This window comes from Scatophagus argus, chromosome 4, assembly GCF_020382885.2.
Source record: "Scatophagus argus isolate fScaArg1 chromosome 4, fScaArg1.pri, whole genome shotgun sequence".
In the NCBI taxonomy this organism is placed as follows: Eukaryota; Metazoa; Chordata; class Actinopteri; family Scatophagidae; genus Scatophagus; species Scatophagus argus.
The window spans coordinates 17,038,354-17,051,435 of NC_058496.1; the positions used below are offsets into that span (position 1 = coordinate 17,038,354).

The 13,082-nt window shown below is 40.4% G+C and overlaps 1 protein-coding gene across 3 annotated transcripts; it reads left to right on the plus strand.

Moving 5' to 3' along the window:
• The first annotated feature begins 1,448 nt into the window (after positions 1–1,448).
• suds3 (SDS3 homolog, SIN3A corepressor complex component) lies at positions 1,449–9,259 on the plus strand. 3 transcript variants are annotated; one of them, XM_046385546.1, is made up of 13 exons: positions 1,449–1,670; positions 3,338–3,407; positions 3,548–3,603; positions 4,226–4,297; positions 4,938–4,957; positions 5,084–5,240; positions 5,549–5,644; positions 5,854–5,915; positions 6,011–6,032; positions 6,196–6,241; positions 6,356–6,461; positions 7,316–7,400; positions 8,305–8,441. In XM_046385546.1, the coding sequence occupies exons 1-12, from the start codon at positions 1,559–1,561 to the stop codon at positions 7,367–7,369; spliced, it is 873 nt and encodes a 290-aa protein (XP_046241502.1). In that variant the 5' UTR covers positions 1,449–1,558; the 3' UTR covers positions 7,370–7,400; positions 8,305–8,441. The 3 variants fall into 3 exon arrangements, with proteins under 3 accessions (XP_046241502.1, XP_046241500.1, XP_046241503.1); XM_046385544.1 differs by lacking the exon at positions 6,196–6,241 and having other exon boundaries at positions 1,454–1,670; positions 8,305–9,259; XM_046385547.1 differs by lacking the exons at positions 1,449–1,670; positions 6,196–6,241 and adding an exon at positions 1,712–2,502 and having other exon boundaries at positions 8,305–9,259.
• The last annotated feature ends 3,823 nt before the right edge of the window (positions 9,260–13,082 follow it).

Below are 13,082 nucleotides of genomic sequence, written 5' to 3' on the forward strand. Positions count from 1 at the left end.
GGACTGTGCAGCATGGTCCACACAGGATCAAAGTAGCAGTCAATACTCTTCTATAGACTTTCAAATTTAAAAGCCTGTTGCTACTGTTTAGTGTATTTTATTGATTGTTTTTAATATATGTACCCAGGGCTCCCTTCAAAGAAGCATTGATTCTAATTAAAATGTCACAACATTATTTACCAATATAGCTTCATGATTACCACACAAGATTTTAGGGGAGTTATTTCACCCTTAACTACGTGTTCAATGTTGCCATGCTACAACAGTAACTGGAAGATTTTTTTTTTTTCTCATGTCATGGTAAGACTTGCAATGAGCTTTTGTGCATACATACTTAGCGTAAAGGTCAGAGAAGTATGGCTGTGCATGGGACCATAGCTACACCACACAGACAAAAGTACTGGGGCACCTGACAGGGACTTTACTGACATTTCATTGTGAATACACAGACAGCTTCCACTCTTCTGGGGAAGCTTTCCGTTCACGCTGTACAGCATTTGTGAGGTCAGGCACTGATGTTGGATGACAAGCCCTGGCTCGCAATCTCCATTCCAGTTCATCCTAAAGGTGGTTGATGGGGTTGAGGTCAGGGCTCTGTGTGGGCCAGTCAAGTTCTTCCACACCAAACTCATCCACCACGGTCATGCTTGAATAGAAAAGGCCCTTCCCCAAACTGTCGTCACAAAGTTCGAAGCATAGTATTGTCCAAAATGCCTTGGTATGCTGAAGCATTAAGAGGTTTGTCTGGATACTTGTGTCTATATAGAGTATCACTGAGGACACGGATGTCATCACCTTTAAAGAGTGTACATTAGGAAATTACACACACTTTTACATATGGGGTGTTTATGAGTGATTTATACACAACTTTGTTTTTGAATAAACAGCTGAATGAAATAATAATCACAAATTGTTTAATAAAAATTCTGTATTATCTGACTGACAGTATAGTGAAAACTTTGAGATTATACCGCAATTTTGGGAGAAAACATCGATAACAAACCTAATTGGTAAGTCGGGTGGCTAAGAACACGTTACTACTCTTTTTGTGCCTAATAATTAAACATGTCTAATGAGTGATTCTCAGTAAGTTTGTTTAAGCACTGGAAATAGAAGCAGGCATGAATATAGCTTTAGCGGTGGTGTCCAAAGAACACTGATCTCACCCACTTACTCTTAGGAAACCCTATGACTACTACAGAACAACGAAGAGGATAGCGAGCCAACTGAGAGCCTAAAGAAAGCGACCCCAAAGCTCCTGGTGTCCGGGAATATGCCTGTTTAAACGTTGTAATGTAGATTTGAATGCGTATAAAGAAAAAAACGCTAATAATTATTATTATCTTTGTACCTCAAATTCTTGATTTTGGTTGTTTGAAAGACCAGTGTAGATATGTTTTCCACGTTTCACGTCCATCCTACAGGCAGTGTAAACAGGCATAAGGTCAGACAGCTCGATACTCCGAGGTCCTGCCAATTGTAGGCGCTGTTCCAAGCAAGCTGCCAAACACAGATCGATTGTTTATTTTGTGTTTGTTTACATTTTGCAAGGGAACAAATGACTTCGACTTTGTTATCACCTATGGTGGATTATTACAATGATGAAGAAGAACTTGATAGCGTGGACGACGACGATGATCGGAGTTTCAGGGGAAGAGACTCAGAAGAAGGTAACGTTAAATCAGGCGACCAGAAGCTGTGGCTCGGTCTACTTGTTGGAGGAGAGACGGAAACGCGCGGTTATTGCATAAATTCCGTTAATTTTTGATTGCACTTTCTAAAGTAGGCTATAGATTAAGCTCAAGTAAGAATAGTTTTCTCGTAAAGTCCAAGGTGTGCATTTTCCGCATATCCTAAGTCAAATTTAAGCTGCTTGATCTCAAAACTGGTTTGAAAAAAACAAAAAACAGTGCAATGCAAGCTTCAGCCACACGTAGTTAGCTTGCTAGCTAGCACATGGGATGCTAGCATGGAAAGTAAAGGGAAAGCAGCGGAAGTAAACAAGCTACATTTCTTAGACTTGGTGGACATTTCCTTTCCTGACAGAAACTTGAGCCTACTGTTAATGCTCATATTACAATAATCTTGCCTTTATTTACGTACTTCCTTAAATTAGCTGTCGTTTCCCTAACCCAACGTTACGCTTGAGACATCTGTCAGCTTTCACCACATCATTGGCCAGTCTAGCTCTAATTTACGTTATTGTGCGATAAACTATTCCCAGGAAAACTTAACTGTAAGGTATGGTACATTCAAAATGCTTTAGTTCATGTAGACAAAAACATAGTTTAATGAATTATATTCCAAATGGGTGTCATAGCGTCAATTAGCCAAGTAGCTACGTAACGTTAGCTTCGAGCATTGACAGGTCGGCAGGCAGGCGAAACCCTGCGTGCTGTGTCCACTGCACTGCCCTTTTCGCACTCTTCATTGAGACAGGACGGACTGCCGTGAAAGAGAAAGAAAGACAAGAGGAAAGCAAGACGATGACAGCACTTCAAGGTTAGCTAGTTTTGTGACACCAACTTACAAGCGAAGAGCTGGACTCATTTTGTTTTTATCCTCCGGACATGTTGGTGGTTCTGTCATCCCTAAATACGTGATCTGGAATTGGGTTACTCTTTAGACATTAGACTAGCTAACTTAAGCTAGCACATTAATGCTAACCGAAAATGAAAGCTGCTGTGTCAGCTTGACACGACGGGCCTTACTCTTCCCCTGTGTCGGGATTCTGAAGGTAAAGCCGACTGACACAGGTTAGCTTGCGCTTATAAACTTGGCTCCAAGTTTGCCACATCGCTGTGGCCTAAACATGTTAGTTAGCTTTGTCTCGAGAGAGTTGCCGTTGGACTGACGGCAAGACCAAGTTAGCCGGAGACCGTTTCTGATTAATCTTACCATGCGGCAAAAATACTTGACAATCAAAGTAACAACTACATTGTTTTCGATTGTTATATTAATATAATTGCATTAAATTGACAAGCCTTTGTCGAGCCGAACTTCTTTTCCAATATCGATGCGAGAATATATGCATAGTGTAAGAGGTCTGGCAGACATGGATTTTCTCTGGTGTCCTAATCTACCAACCCGGAGGGCATTTCCAAGCAGGGCGTTCACCATTACCTTACCTGTCCCACGCACGTCCTTTGATCGCCACAAATTTTTACTCTCCGTCTGTCGGCACACTCAGCTGCATCAAGTTTGTCTTGGGAAAGCAATAAATAATAAATGAAGAATGAAATGAATTATTTTTATAATAGATAATCCGTTTTGAATTGTGGTCGAAAAATAGTTTGGAAATGTGAGTCTATTCTTCTCCTGTCGTGTCCTTTTCCAGACACGGAAGATGCCAGTGAAACAGATCTTGCCAAGCACGACGAGGATGACTATGTTGAAATCAAAGAGCAGTAAGTGTTTTGCCAACCATAGCTCATCTATTTTGACCTTAATAAAAAGCATTTGAAGGTGAACGCTGTGAGTGTTTTGCCCTCATGCCCCACACAGTGAAAGGAAATATGATCCCAGCTCTGGTTTTATTTGATTGCAGAATGTACCAAGACAAACTGGCCTCTCTGAAAAGGCAGTTGCAGCAATTACAAGAAGGTAATCATTTTCTTTCTTATGACTTAAGTGCGTCAGGAATTTTCTGAGTGTGAATGTCTTTTACTGTTGCTCTTTATATTGACAGACTATAAACAGCTCATTTTGACTGTTTACTGTGCCAAATGCAAAGCTCCTATGGTGGAAACCGTGTTTCCAAATCTCTATCGATGGACACATTTATACTGTTATGTGGTACGAACTTGTGTTACCCAATCCTACTGTTTACTGATACCATTTTTGAACAGCTGTCTGGTCTGTAGCAGCATCAGCTGTCTCATGAGCTCTTTATTTCTCAGACTCATGTTCAGTGCGGAAATTGTGAACTGACTTGCTGTGGTCTCTTTGTAAATGCAAATGTGGGGTCAATGTGATCGAGTCTAGACCGTGGGTGGATGATGTGAGTAGCACGTCTAGGATGCGAACTGTGTAGAAATGTTGATTATTATTTTAATATTTTTTAATTAAACAGCTTGTAGTGGCATTTAATAAATTGGGAATCAATTTGTTCTCACTGTCCACAAACATTTCAGTCAGAATTGGAAAATACAGTAACATTCTTAAAGCAAACAGTGTGATATCCATAGCTCTTCATCATTGATGAAGTGACACTGTGTCTTTGCAGGTACGCTGCAGGAATATCAGAAGAGAATGAAGAAGCTGGACCAACAGTACAAAGAGAGACTTCGAAATGCAGGCAAGTTGAGCAATATTCAGGCGCAAAGAACACTGCACTTCTGCTAGGGATGCATCCCAGTGCGACCATGTTTGCAGCAGATTATTAAAAGTGTGGATTGCTTCTTCCTTTGTCTGGCCAGGGGAGAACACTGGCAATAAACAGTGCTGCAGAACAACTACTTAGGGGTGAGAACTAGGAAAATTAAACTTGGCCAGAGACAAGAGTTGATGCATATCAGAAGAGCAGTGTTGGCCATGGAAGTATTACATTCTAAACCTTGAATGAATCTTTGATTTCACCCTATGGTAGCCATCGGGTAAAAAGTTAACTGACAGCAACTGCAGTCTGGTATGAACAATGAAAATGAAATTACGACAGAGTCTGAGAATGAAACAATGGCACAATTTTGTCCTGAACTGTAATTTCAGAATTGGGCCAAACTGTCTGCTGCCAAAAGATTTGCTATAAACCGTAAACTATGAACTTGTTTTGATATCACTGCTGTGGTATTTCATGTTGTGTTTGATTGTCACCTTGAGTAACACTGTCTTTCTCTTTCTCTGGGGGAGGGCCGTCCATTTTGAGGACGAAGCTATCCCGTTTAGGTAAAACTGTACTGGAACTGGAAGTAACATTATGTTTTTCTTTCCTTCTTCAGATCTGTTTCTCCAGCTTGAGGTGAGTTTGATTCATCTGACTGACTGGCGAGTGTATTTTATGTGGAATTGAACTTTTCCCTTTTTTTGTATCACAAGGAAAACTTCCCTGTTATTTCCATCCTTTCCATCTTTCACCATTTTGCAGACAGAGCAGGTTGAGCGGAACTATATCAAGGAAAAGAAGGCAGCGGTGAAGGAGTTTGACGATAAAAAAGTTGAACTCAAAGAAAACCTAATTGCAGAACTGGAGGAGAAGAAAAAGATGATCGAGAACGAAAAATTAACAATGGAGCTGACGGGCGGTAAGGGAGCCAGAATGGGATTATTAATCAGGGACTTGCTCAGCAGAAGAGACAGAAATGGGGTAGAAAAAGTGTGTGGGAGGAAGTGAGTTTTCTCTCTCCAAACTTTAATATTAAGTTGTCTGATTAAAGTAGGACTTTAAGAGCCAGTAATTTATTTTTATTATTATTATTTCTCTCTTTTGAATAGTCTAGGTGTAATGTTTTTTTTAAAATAAACTACAAATTGTTGTGCCTTTTGATGAAGTCTTACACCATTTGGATGTTACTTTTGGATCTCAGTTTGTTTTTATTTCTTTCATACGTAGACTCAATGGAGGTAAAACCTATCATGACTCGAAAGCTGAGGAGGCGGCCCAATGATCCAGTCCCAATACCAGACAAACGGAGAAAACCTGCACCAGATATCCTTCACATAAGATTGGATACGCTGACGTCTCATGTTAGATGAATCTGTTAAGAGTACATTATTCATTTTTACACACACTGGTAGTCTTTGTGCTTTCTTAACATACTTTTTGATTCTCAGAACAGAAATTTTATTTTCAGTAAATAGGAGGTCGGAGGTCAGGGTCAGCTACATCTGTGAGACAAATTCCTTAACTCTTCAAACCTCAGCTAAATTATTTGTTAACAGATGAACAGATAATGGAAGACCTACGAACACTTAATAAGGTAAGTGAGGATTTTGTTTTATTATGCATAGCCCTGCTGAATTTTATGTTGTCAAATTTTGTTTAAAAAAAAATTTCGCACCTTCTGTTTTACAGCTTAAATCACCCAAACGGCCAGGTATGTCAAAACTAATCTTTTGCACAACAGATTCTTCATTTAGGGAAATGCACTTATTGTTGTATTGTGGTAGATGAGAAAATCGGCGTGTGTGTGGAGTAAATCCGCAGGTTCGCTTAGTTTAACAACAAACAGTTACTGGTTGTAACTTCATATTGAACAGACAGACAGCAGAGTGGCATGGACATCCTCACCTCCCCCTCCCCTCAGTAAGAATGCAAATAAGGACATTCTCCAAAGCATCCCAGAACTCGTTAAAACATCAAGCTGTTTGTACAGAAGTTTTCCATGGTGATACTAATCAGGTGTTTCACCCTCTTCAGCATCTCCGTCGTCTCCAGAGCACGTCCCCTCCGCTCCCATGGAGAACCCTTCCCAGCGTTACGAGGCCCGTATCGAGGAGGGGAAACTTTACTACGACAAAAGATGGTAAATTTGAATATTTGTCCTCAAACCAGGCATCTCACATCTTTCCCCTGACATTTGCTTTTTTCCCCCCCCACATAGCTTGACTACAGCTTGTATCACCACTAGATGGCAACATTGTCATGGGTTGGATCTCTTTGCTGTTCAGTTGTTCTCTAAAACACATTTTATAACTTCTTTGTTGGCATCCACTTTTCAACTACAGAAAGTCATATTTCGGAGGAGCCACTGAATAAGTCCCGGTACATAAAAATACACATTTTGAGAAGGTGGCTGCATTCTACTGTGACGTTGGTAAAGACAATGAAAATCCACGTGAACGCACAGCTCGGATGCCCTTCTGCTTGAGGGCAGAGCTCTGAATTAGACACGTGTCAGAACATAAGGTCATTTAAGGAGGAGTAAAAATAAGAGAATTCTATCTCGTTAGCTGCTGATACAGGCAGTGGAAATTGAGAGGAGCGACCTGTGAGTTATACGCACTTTCCTTTCAGTGCAAAGTCTCATTTATTCATTGCCAAAGAAGACGCCACTACAGTAAAGCCTTCTGAAAGAGCTGCACTGAGGCACATGCGTCATTCTTCACTGGGCCCTTAATGATCAGATACGTTGGCTGTCAGTCTCTTCCCCTGGGTTGAAACCATTAAAGCAAAACAACAAAAAAAAAAAGACTTTTTGTTTTGACTTTCCTGTCCAATTATCTATTTAGTGCCATCTCAAGAGGATTGTGGTTCGTTCAGCTGGGTAAAATTACACATGATGAAAGCCTCTCCTGCTTGCGCTTATGCCAATCCCTCATTCCTCACCTTGAATGTTAGATAATGCTGTTTTTGTGTGTTCTGTTTCTATGCTGATAGGTACCACAAGAGCCAGGCCATCTACCTGGAATCAAAGGACAACACAAAGATTAGCTGTGTCATCAGCTCGGTGGGGACCAATGAGGTAAGCTTTACTCATCCAACTCCTGTTGCATTTAAAGACAGTGTATAGACGAGGCAGGGGATATGCTAAATTTGCCTTTTATTTTTAGCAAATTACATAAAAAAAGCATTAAATTCATCCTCTGAACAAGTGCTGGCTGTGTTGCCAAAGCTTGATACATATAATTCTTCTGTGCCACAGAGCTCCATTGTTGTCCAAAAACCATTAAAAACACATCAGTGAGCCACAGTGTTACACTGGGTGATGTGTTCCTTCATTACCATGAGCACACACTGTGCTTTTATTTTTACTCAATACACACACCATGTTACTGTCAGCACTCAGTAAACCACCAAATGTGTATTAATCCACAGCTCAAAATAGTCTCCAGTAAATGCACAATTTCCTCCTGTTTACTCCTGGCAGTGCCCACTTTTAGTAAATAACTATTGTTGTTTTGTTTTTTGTTTTTTTTTGAAATACAAAATAATGGAAATAGGCTTGGGTCTGTAGTCAAAGTTGGTCGTTATCCCTTCTGGTCTTTTCATGAGATTTGTTGACTTTAGGTGAACTGCAGAACAACACCAGTCTTTTCCTTTTTAAATGTTTGGGTGTACAGTGAAGGGCCATGCAGTACTGATTGCTTAAGTGGATATTTTTTACTCGTGTTCGGCTAGTAACAAGTGTTGATTTCCCGCTGTGCTAAACATAAGACTGACACACAATAACCAGTTCATCTTCCCAGTGAGCATTCTGGTAAAAATGTCAAATGGATTTATTATTGAACATATATATACAAGCTTGTGTGTTGACTGTCTTCTCACAAACAGGTGTTTAGTAGATAATGATGGCTTTTATTGATGTGCTTTACAGCTATTTTGTAATGCTTTATTTCTCAATGGCTTTGTCCATTTGTGTTCTCCAGATTTGGGTGAGGAAGACGAGCGACAGCACAAAAATGAGGATCTACCTGGGCCAGCTGCAAAGGGGAGCATTTGTGATCCGTCGACGGTCGGCTGCGTGAAACATTACCCACCCCTCCCCACCCCAGCTTCCATCTGTTCAATTATCCATCCATCCATCCATCCATCCATCCACCCGCTCGTTCATCCACTTTCTCTTTTTGGTGCATGTCATTTGAGTTTGACATGCGGACTCTTATTCTTCATCATATACACTACCCTGAGTCCAGTCCTCCGTGGCCAATATCTCGCCAGACCACATAAACCAAATTAAAGTACAGTAATAATGATAATATACACAGCTGACTGTTTTCCACTACGTGGCAAACGTGCAAAGGTGGTTGGTGGTCATAAAAGACCATACATGATTATTTTGGTCTTGATCTTGACTTTGTTTCATGCTGTCAACACAATCCAGTCTTTTTTTTTTTTTTTTTTAATTTTTTACTTTTCTCCCAAGTTATTTTCCCTGAGGAGCCTCATGTTGACTTACAGAAATTGGCTTCAAGCCTTCCAGACTGTCTCACTGGTGATGTGCAACAATGCAAGTTGTGAAAAACGGATGAGAAATACCTTCAGGTTTGGCTGAATATCATTAATCCCTTGACTGAAGACGTTACAGTTTCCTTATGTCAGGAATCATTTACTAAAGAATACAACTTTTGCACTGTCATCAGAACTGGAGGACATGCGATGCTGATGGTCTCTCTTAATAACATGTTTAAAAGTCCTATGTGTTAAAGTCCTAATTTGTTATTTGAAAAAAGTTATGTTGAGATTTGTGCGTTTTGTTTATTGCCATCTTATGTGATTTTCTCCATATGCAAACACTGAATTTGTTGAACTATATTTGCATGTGGAGTGTTGACTCTTGATTTGTACTGTGTTGCATTTTATTAAAATGTTTTCTGCCTTTTATTAACTTGATGAAAAGGTTCATTGCACAAACATGTATAGTAACATTAAGCTAGTCACCAGAAGAAGAGAAGTTACATCCAGAAATTACCTGACTTTGGCAACTATGGTGTACTAACAAGACTAAGAGAGTTCAGTAATGCTAGCAGCTCTGTGGTGCTATGCTATTGCACAGTGGTGCTTTGAGCTCAGTGCAGTAAATACAATATTGACTTGTTTTAGCTCCGTTCTTTGTCTTTACCAATTACAGAGCGAGATATCTGGCTGTTCACCTGCTAAATGCGCCGCTGTGTTCACCAGCTAGTCCTGAGAAGCTAGCATACAGTGGGTTTCTAGAGCCTTTTTATTATGCTGAAAACAGCTGCCTCATGCAGCATGAAACAAATGTGATGAGAACGCTAAGACTGAGCCAAAACAATAAAGCTGCTGGCCCGGAAAGCCAAAACACCGAGCTGAAAGATGCTCAAACCCTGCAGAGCTGAGGGGATTTACAGAGTCAGGTGGTAATTCACCAGTCATTAGAGGAAGCCACTTTCACGTTCAAGTCGTTCTATGATCCATTGTAAATATAAAAATATTGATTGTAGCTGCTTTAAACGACCTAACATCAACATGTTAACGTGTTTTAAAATGTTCCACTGAACATCCATTTCTGTTTTTCCATCTTCGTACCCGGTGTCCATACCATCTATAGGGGGATATTTTTTTTCATATTGCTGTGTCACCATCTCAGTATGATTAACCCAGCCAGGTCCCCTCACAGGTTCCACCACACTCACACATGTGCTATCAACTGTCTCTCTGCTTTGTAAAGAGCTGTATTATTTGGCATTCGGTGCAGGTCTCTGCCAGTTGAGCAGCCTGCTTTTTTTCCTCTCTTGTGTGTCCTATTGCTTTAACCGGATGGCATGTTTCACTTTGCCTGACTTAATGACACAGCCTGACAAGGAGGGCAATTACTGTCCTGCCATGCTGCCCAAAATGCAGGACTCATCTCAAAAAGCTTCTTGTCCAGAAGACGTCAGGTGTGATCAGCTCTGTGGGGACCAGTGGTCAGGCTCTTGTGAAGGCATAAAATGAGCTGATAGTGAGTGTGATGCCTGTCCACTCCCTTCGTTGCATCCAGTGTCTGGCTTTTGGCTAAGGCCAGAATAACATACATTTGGGCATTTAACGTGAAATGTGTTAGCATCAGTATTATCGCTGACCACTGTTTCATCACGGTCAGGCCATTCTAATTTCTCGGAAATCAAGGGCAGGGCCAGAGGGGTGGCCAGGGACGACACGGGCCCCAGTCTCCTGAAATTTGATTGACACCCCCAACAATAATCCATTTATGGATGTAGTATTTGGAGTTACAGATAGCTGCTATTTATTGATGTTGTATTATATAAAACATTTTTAAGTCAGCCTTCACTTATTACACTGGATAAAGAACGTAATTAACTAGACCATCCTTCATCTGGAATCAATAGCTCATCATGCCTGTTTTCTCCAATAGATCACTTTTAAATGTGATGCAGGTACTGACAGCTCCAAGTTCACCTGAGTGGTTTTCCTCAACTGTTCACAACCCCTTCACTTCAATGTCTCTCTTACACACACAGATTACGCACACTTAAGTGGTGTGTCAATGACCCATTTCAGTGCCTTATAATCTTCACATTTAACCAAACAGCAGACCTCACCCTCCCTCCTCCACATCCATGTCTTTTAAATGATCCATTTCTTGCTCTTTGGGACTTTATCTTTCACTGCAGGTGGCTGTTTCCACTGTCTTAAATCAATATGCTGAGTAAGCCCGGGAATGAGTAGGAGTACTTGAGCATGTAGACAGTTCTCTCAATTTTTCCTCATGAACCTATGTCTATTCAGTGGAGTGCGCAAAACACCTGCTGACAAAAACCATGTGCAAAACAAAAGGAAGCTCTGCAGCCTTCCAGACCAGAAGTCATTACAGCACTCTGACTGCACTTTGGGTTTGTTGGTAAGTCTCACTGGAGCTGTTATACTCTTTGGTGGTTATTGCTTGTGTGCATAAAAACTCACCCAGGGCATCAATAAAAATCCCCCTCACAATCTCCAACCAGCCCCAGTTCCAGCACAGAATTCCCTCTTTCATCCTCTTCCTTCTAAATTGAGCATTCGCTCCACTGCATGTTAGCACTTGCATGGCTACAGGGTGGAAAGCTGCATCTCGCTCTGCTCTATCTGGTGGGACACCAGTGGGATCCAGGCAGACTTAGATTTGCCTTGGGTGATCTGAAGGGAGGATGGTAGCTCCTCGACAACCCTGCTAGGCTCTGTGTTTGTGTGTGTGTATGTGTTTATGTGTATATGTATGTGTATATGCCTGTTCCTGCAGTTTATCATCTCCAGCAGGTTTGCATTGGGAGAGGTATTCATTTACAGTACAAGATCTTCATTTGACTCTTGATATTTGACCCTGGGTAATTTAATAGATTTGCAGCCTCACTGGACCATTTTGCAATATTGATTATTTGAAACATTCATGTCGTTAAGCAGCTACTGCTCATTACAAAATCACATCATTGTATCTGCTATTTATACGCTCAGCACTATTCTCTTTAGCTGCTGATCTGATGTTACGCACTAAGACAGCATAATATAAAGCAGAACAAAGTTAAATAAATCATCCATCTCCACTTCAGAGGCCTGCATATGAGCCTCTGAAGTCATTAAAGTGTATTTCAAATCAGTTTTGTGTGTGTGTGAGTGTGAAATGTTTTTATATAGATCCAATTTTGAATACTCCCAAATAAAATCAAGTAGTGGAGTAATGTGTCTTACCCTGCTTAATAGAGCCAGGAAAAATTAAGCGTGTACAAATTAACATCTCTGTGTGAACTAAGTCAAAGAGGATTGCCTAATGATGATGGTCTCATTTAAATGTCTATGTTTAACACCACTAGCGTTTGAAGCATGTCCTTCCCACAGTTTTAAGGGGCGCGGTGTTAGCACAGCTCACTTTCTATTTGAAAGCTGAAACTGCACAAAATGGCGATCTTGTTAAATAAACTATGTGATTTCCTGTCTGTTGTTAATTAGATTTTTTTGGTGGTCCACAATTGTCTGTGGCCTGGGCTTTGATTTGCCCTTTTAATAATGCAGCCTTGGCCTAGAGTTTGTAAAATGATCTCCAGTTAAACCAGCTACAATATATATTATAAATTATCCATTGCATATGGCTATTCTATTTAAGAATACATTTATTTTTCATTCATTTTAATGCCTTTTTCTGGTCTGATCTGTTCTATGGACTTAAGTTAAGTTTAGACTTTTACTTGAACCGGACTATTTTAACAGTAATTTGTGGCTGCTTTCCAAAGCTCAAGATTCAAAATGAATTTGTGAGGTTAATGTGGCTAATTCCTCTGTCTGGTGGTATGGTAGCAGATATGTCTGTATCTTTTTGATTGATCCTCTATGAAATTTAACAAGAACTTGTCACAGGAATTTTGCCTCCGTGAGTTTCTTTACGCAGTCCAGTCATTTCCGAGCTTTCTTTACTAAGACGGATAGAGTGTGATGTCTGTGGCAGGTTCTTTGTGATGATGCTTCCCAGGAACCTAAAACTACTGAGCTACTCCACCTCAGCTCCATTTATGTAAACAGGGGTTATGATTTTGCTCATAAGATTTACTTGACTATTTCCATTTTATGCTACTTTTACTTTTACTTTACTCCACAATATTTCACAGGGAAATACTGTATTCTTTATGTCACTACATTCAATAGCTTTGCAAAGTTCATAGAAGTTGATGCGTTATAAAATAAACTACTAACTCCACCTTGACAAACCACA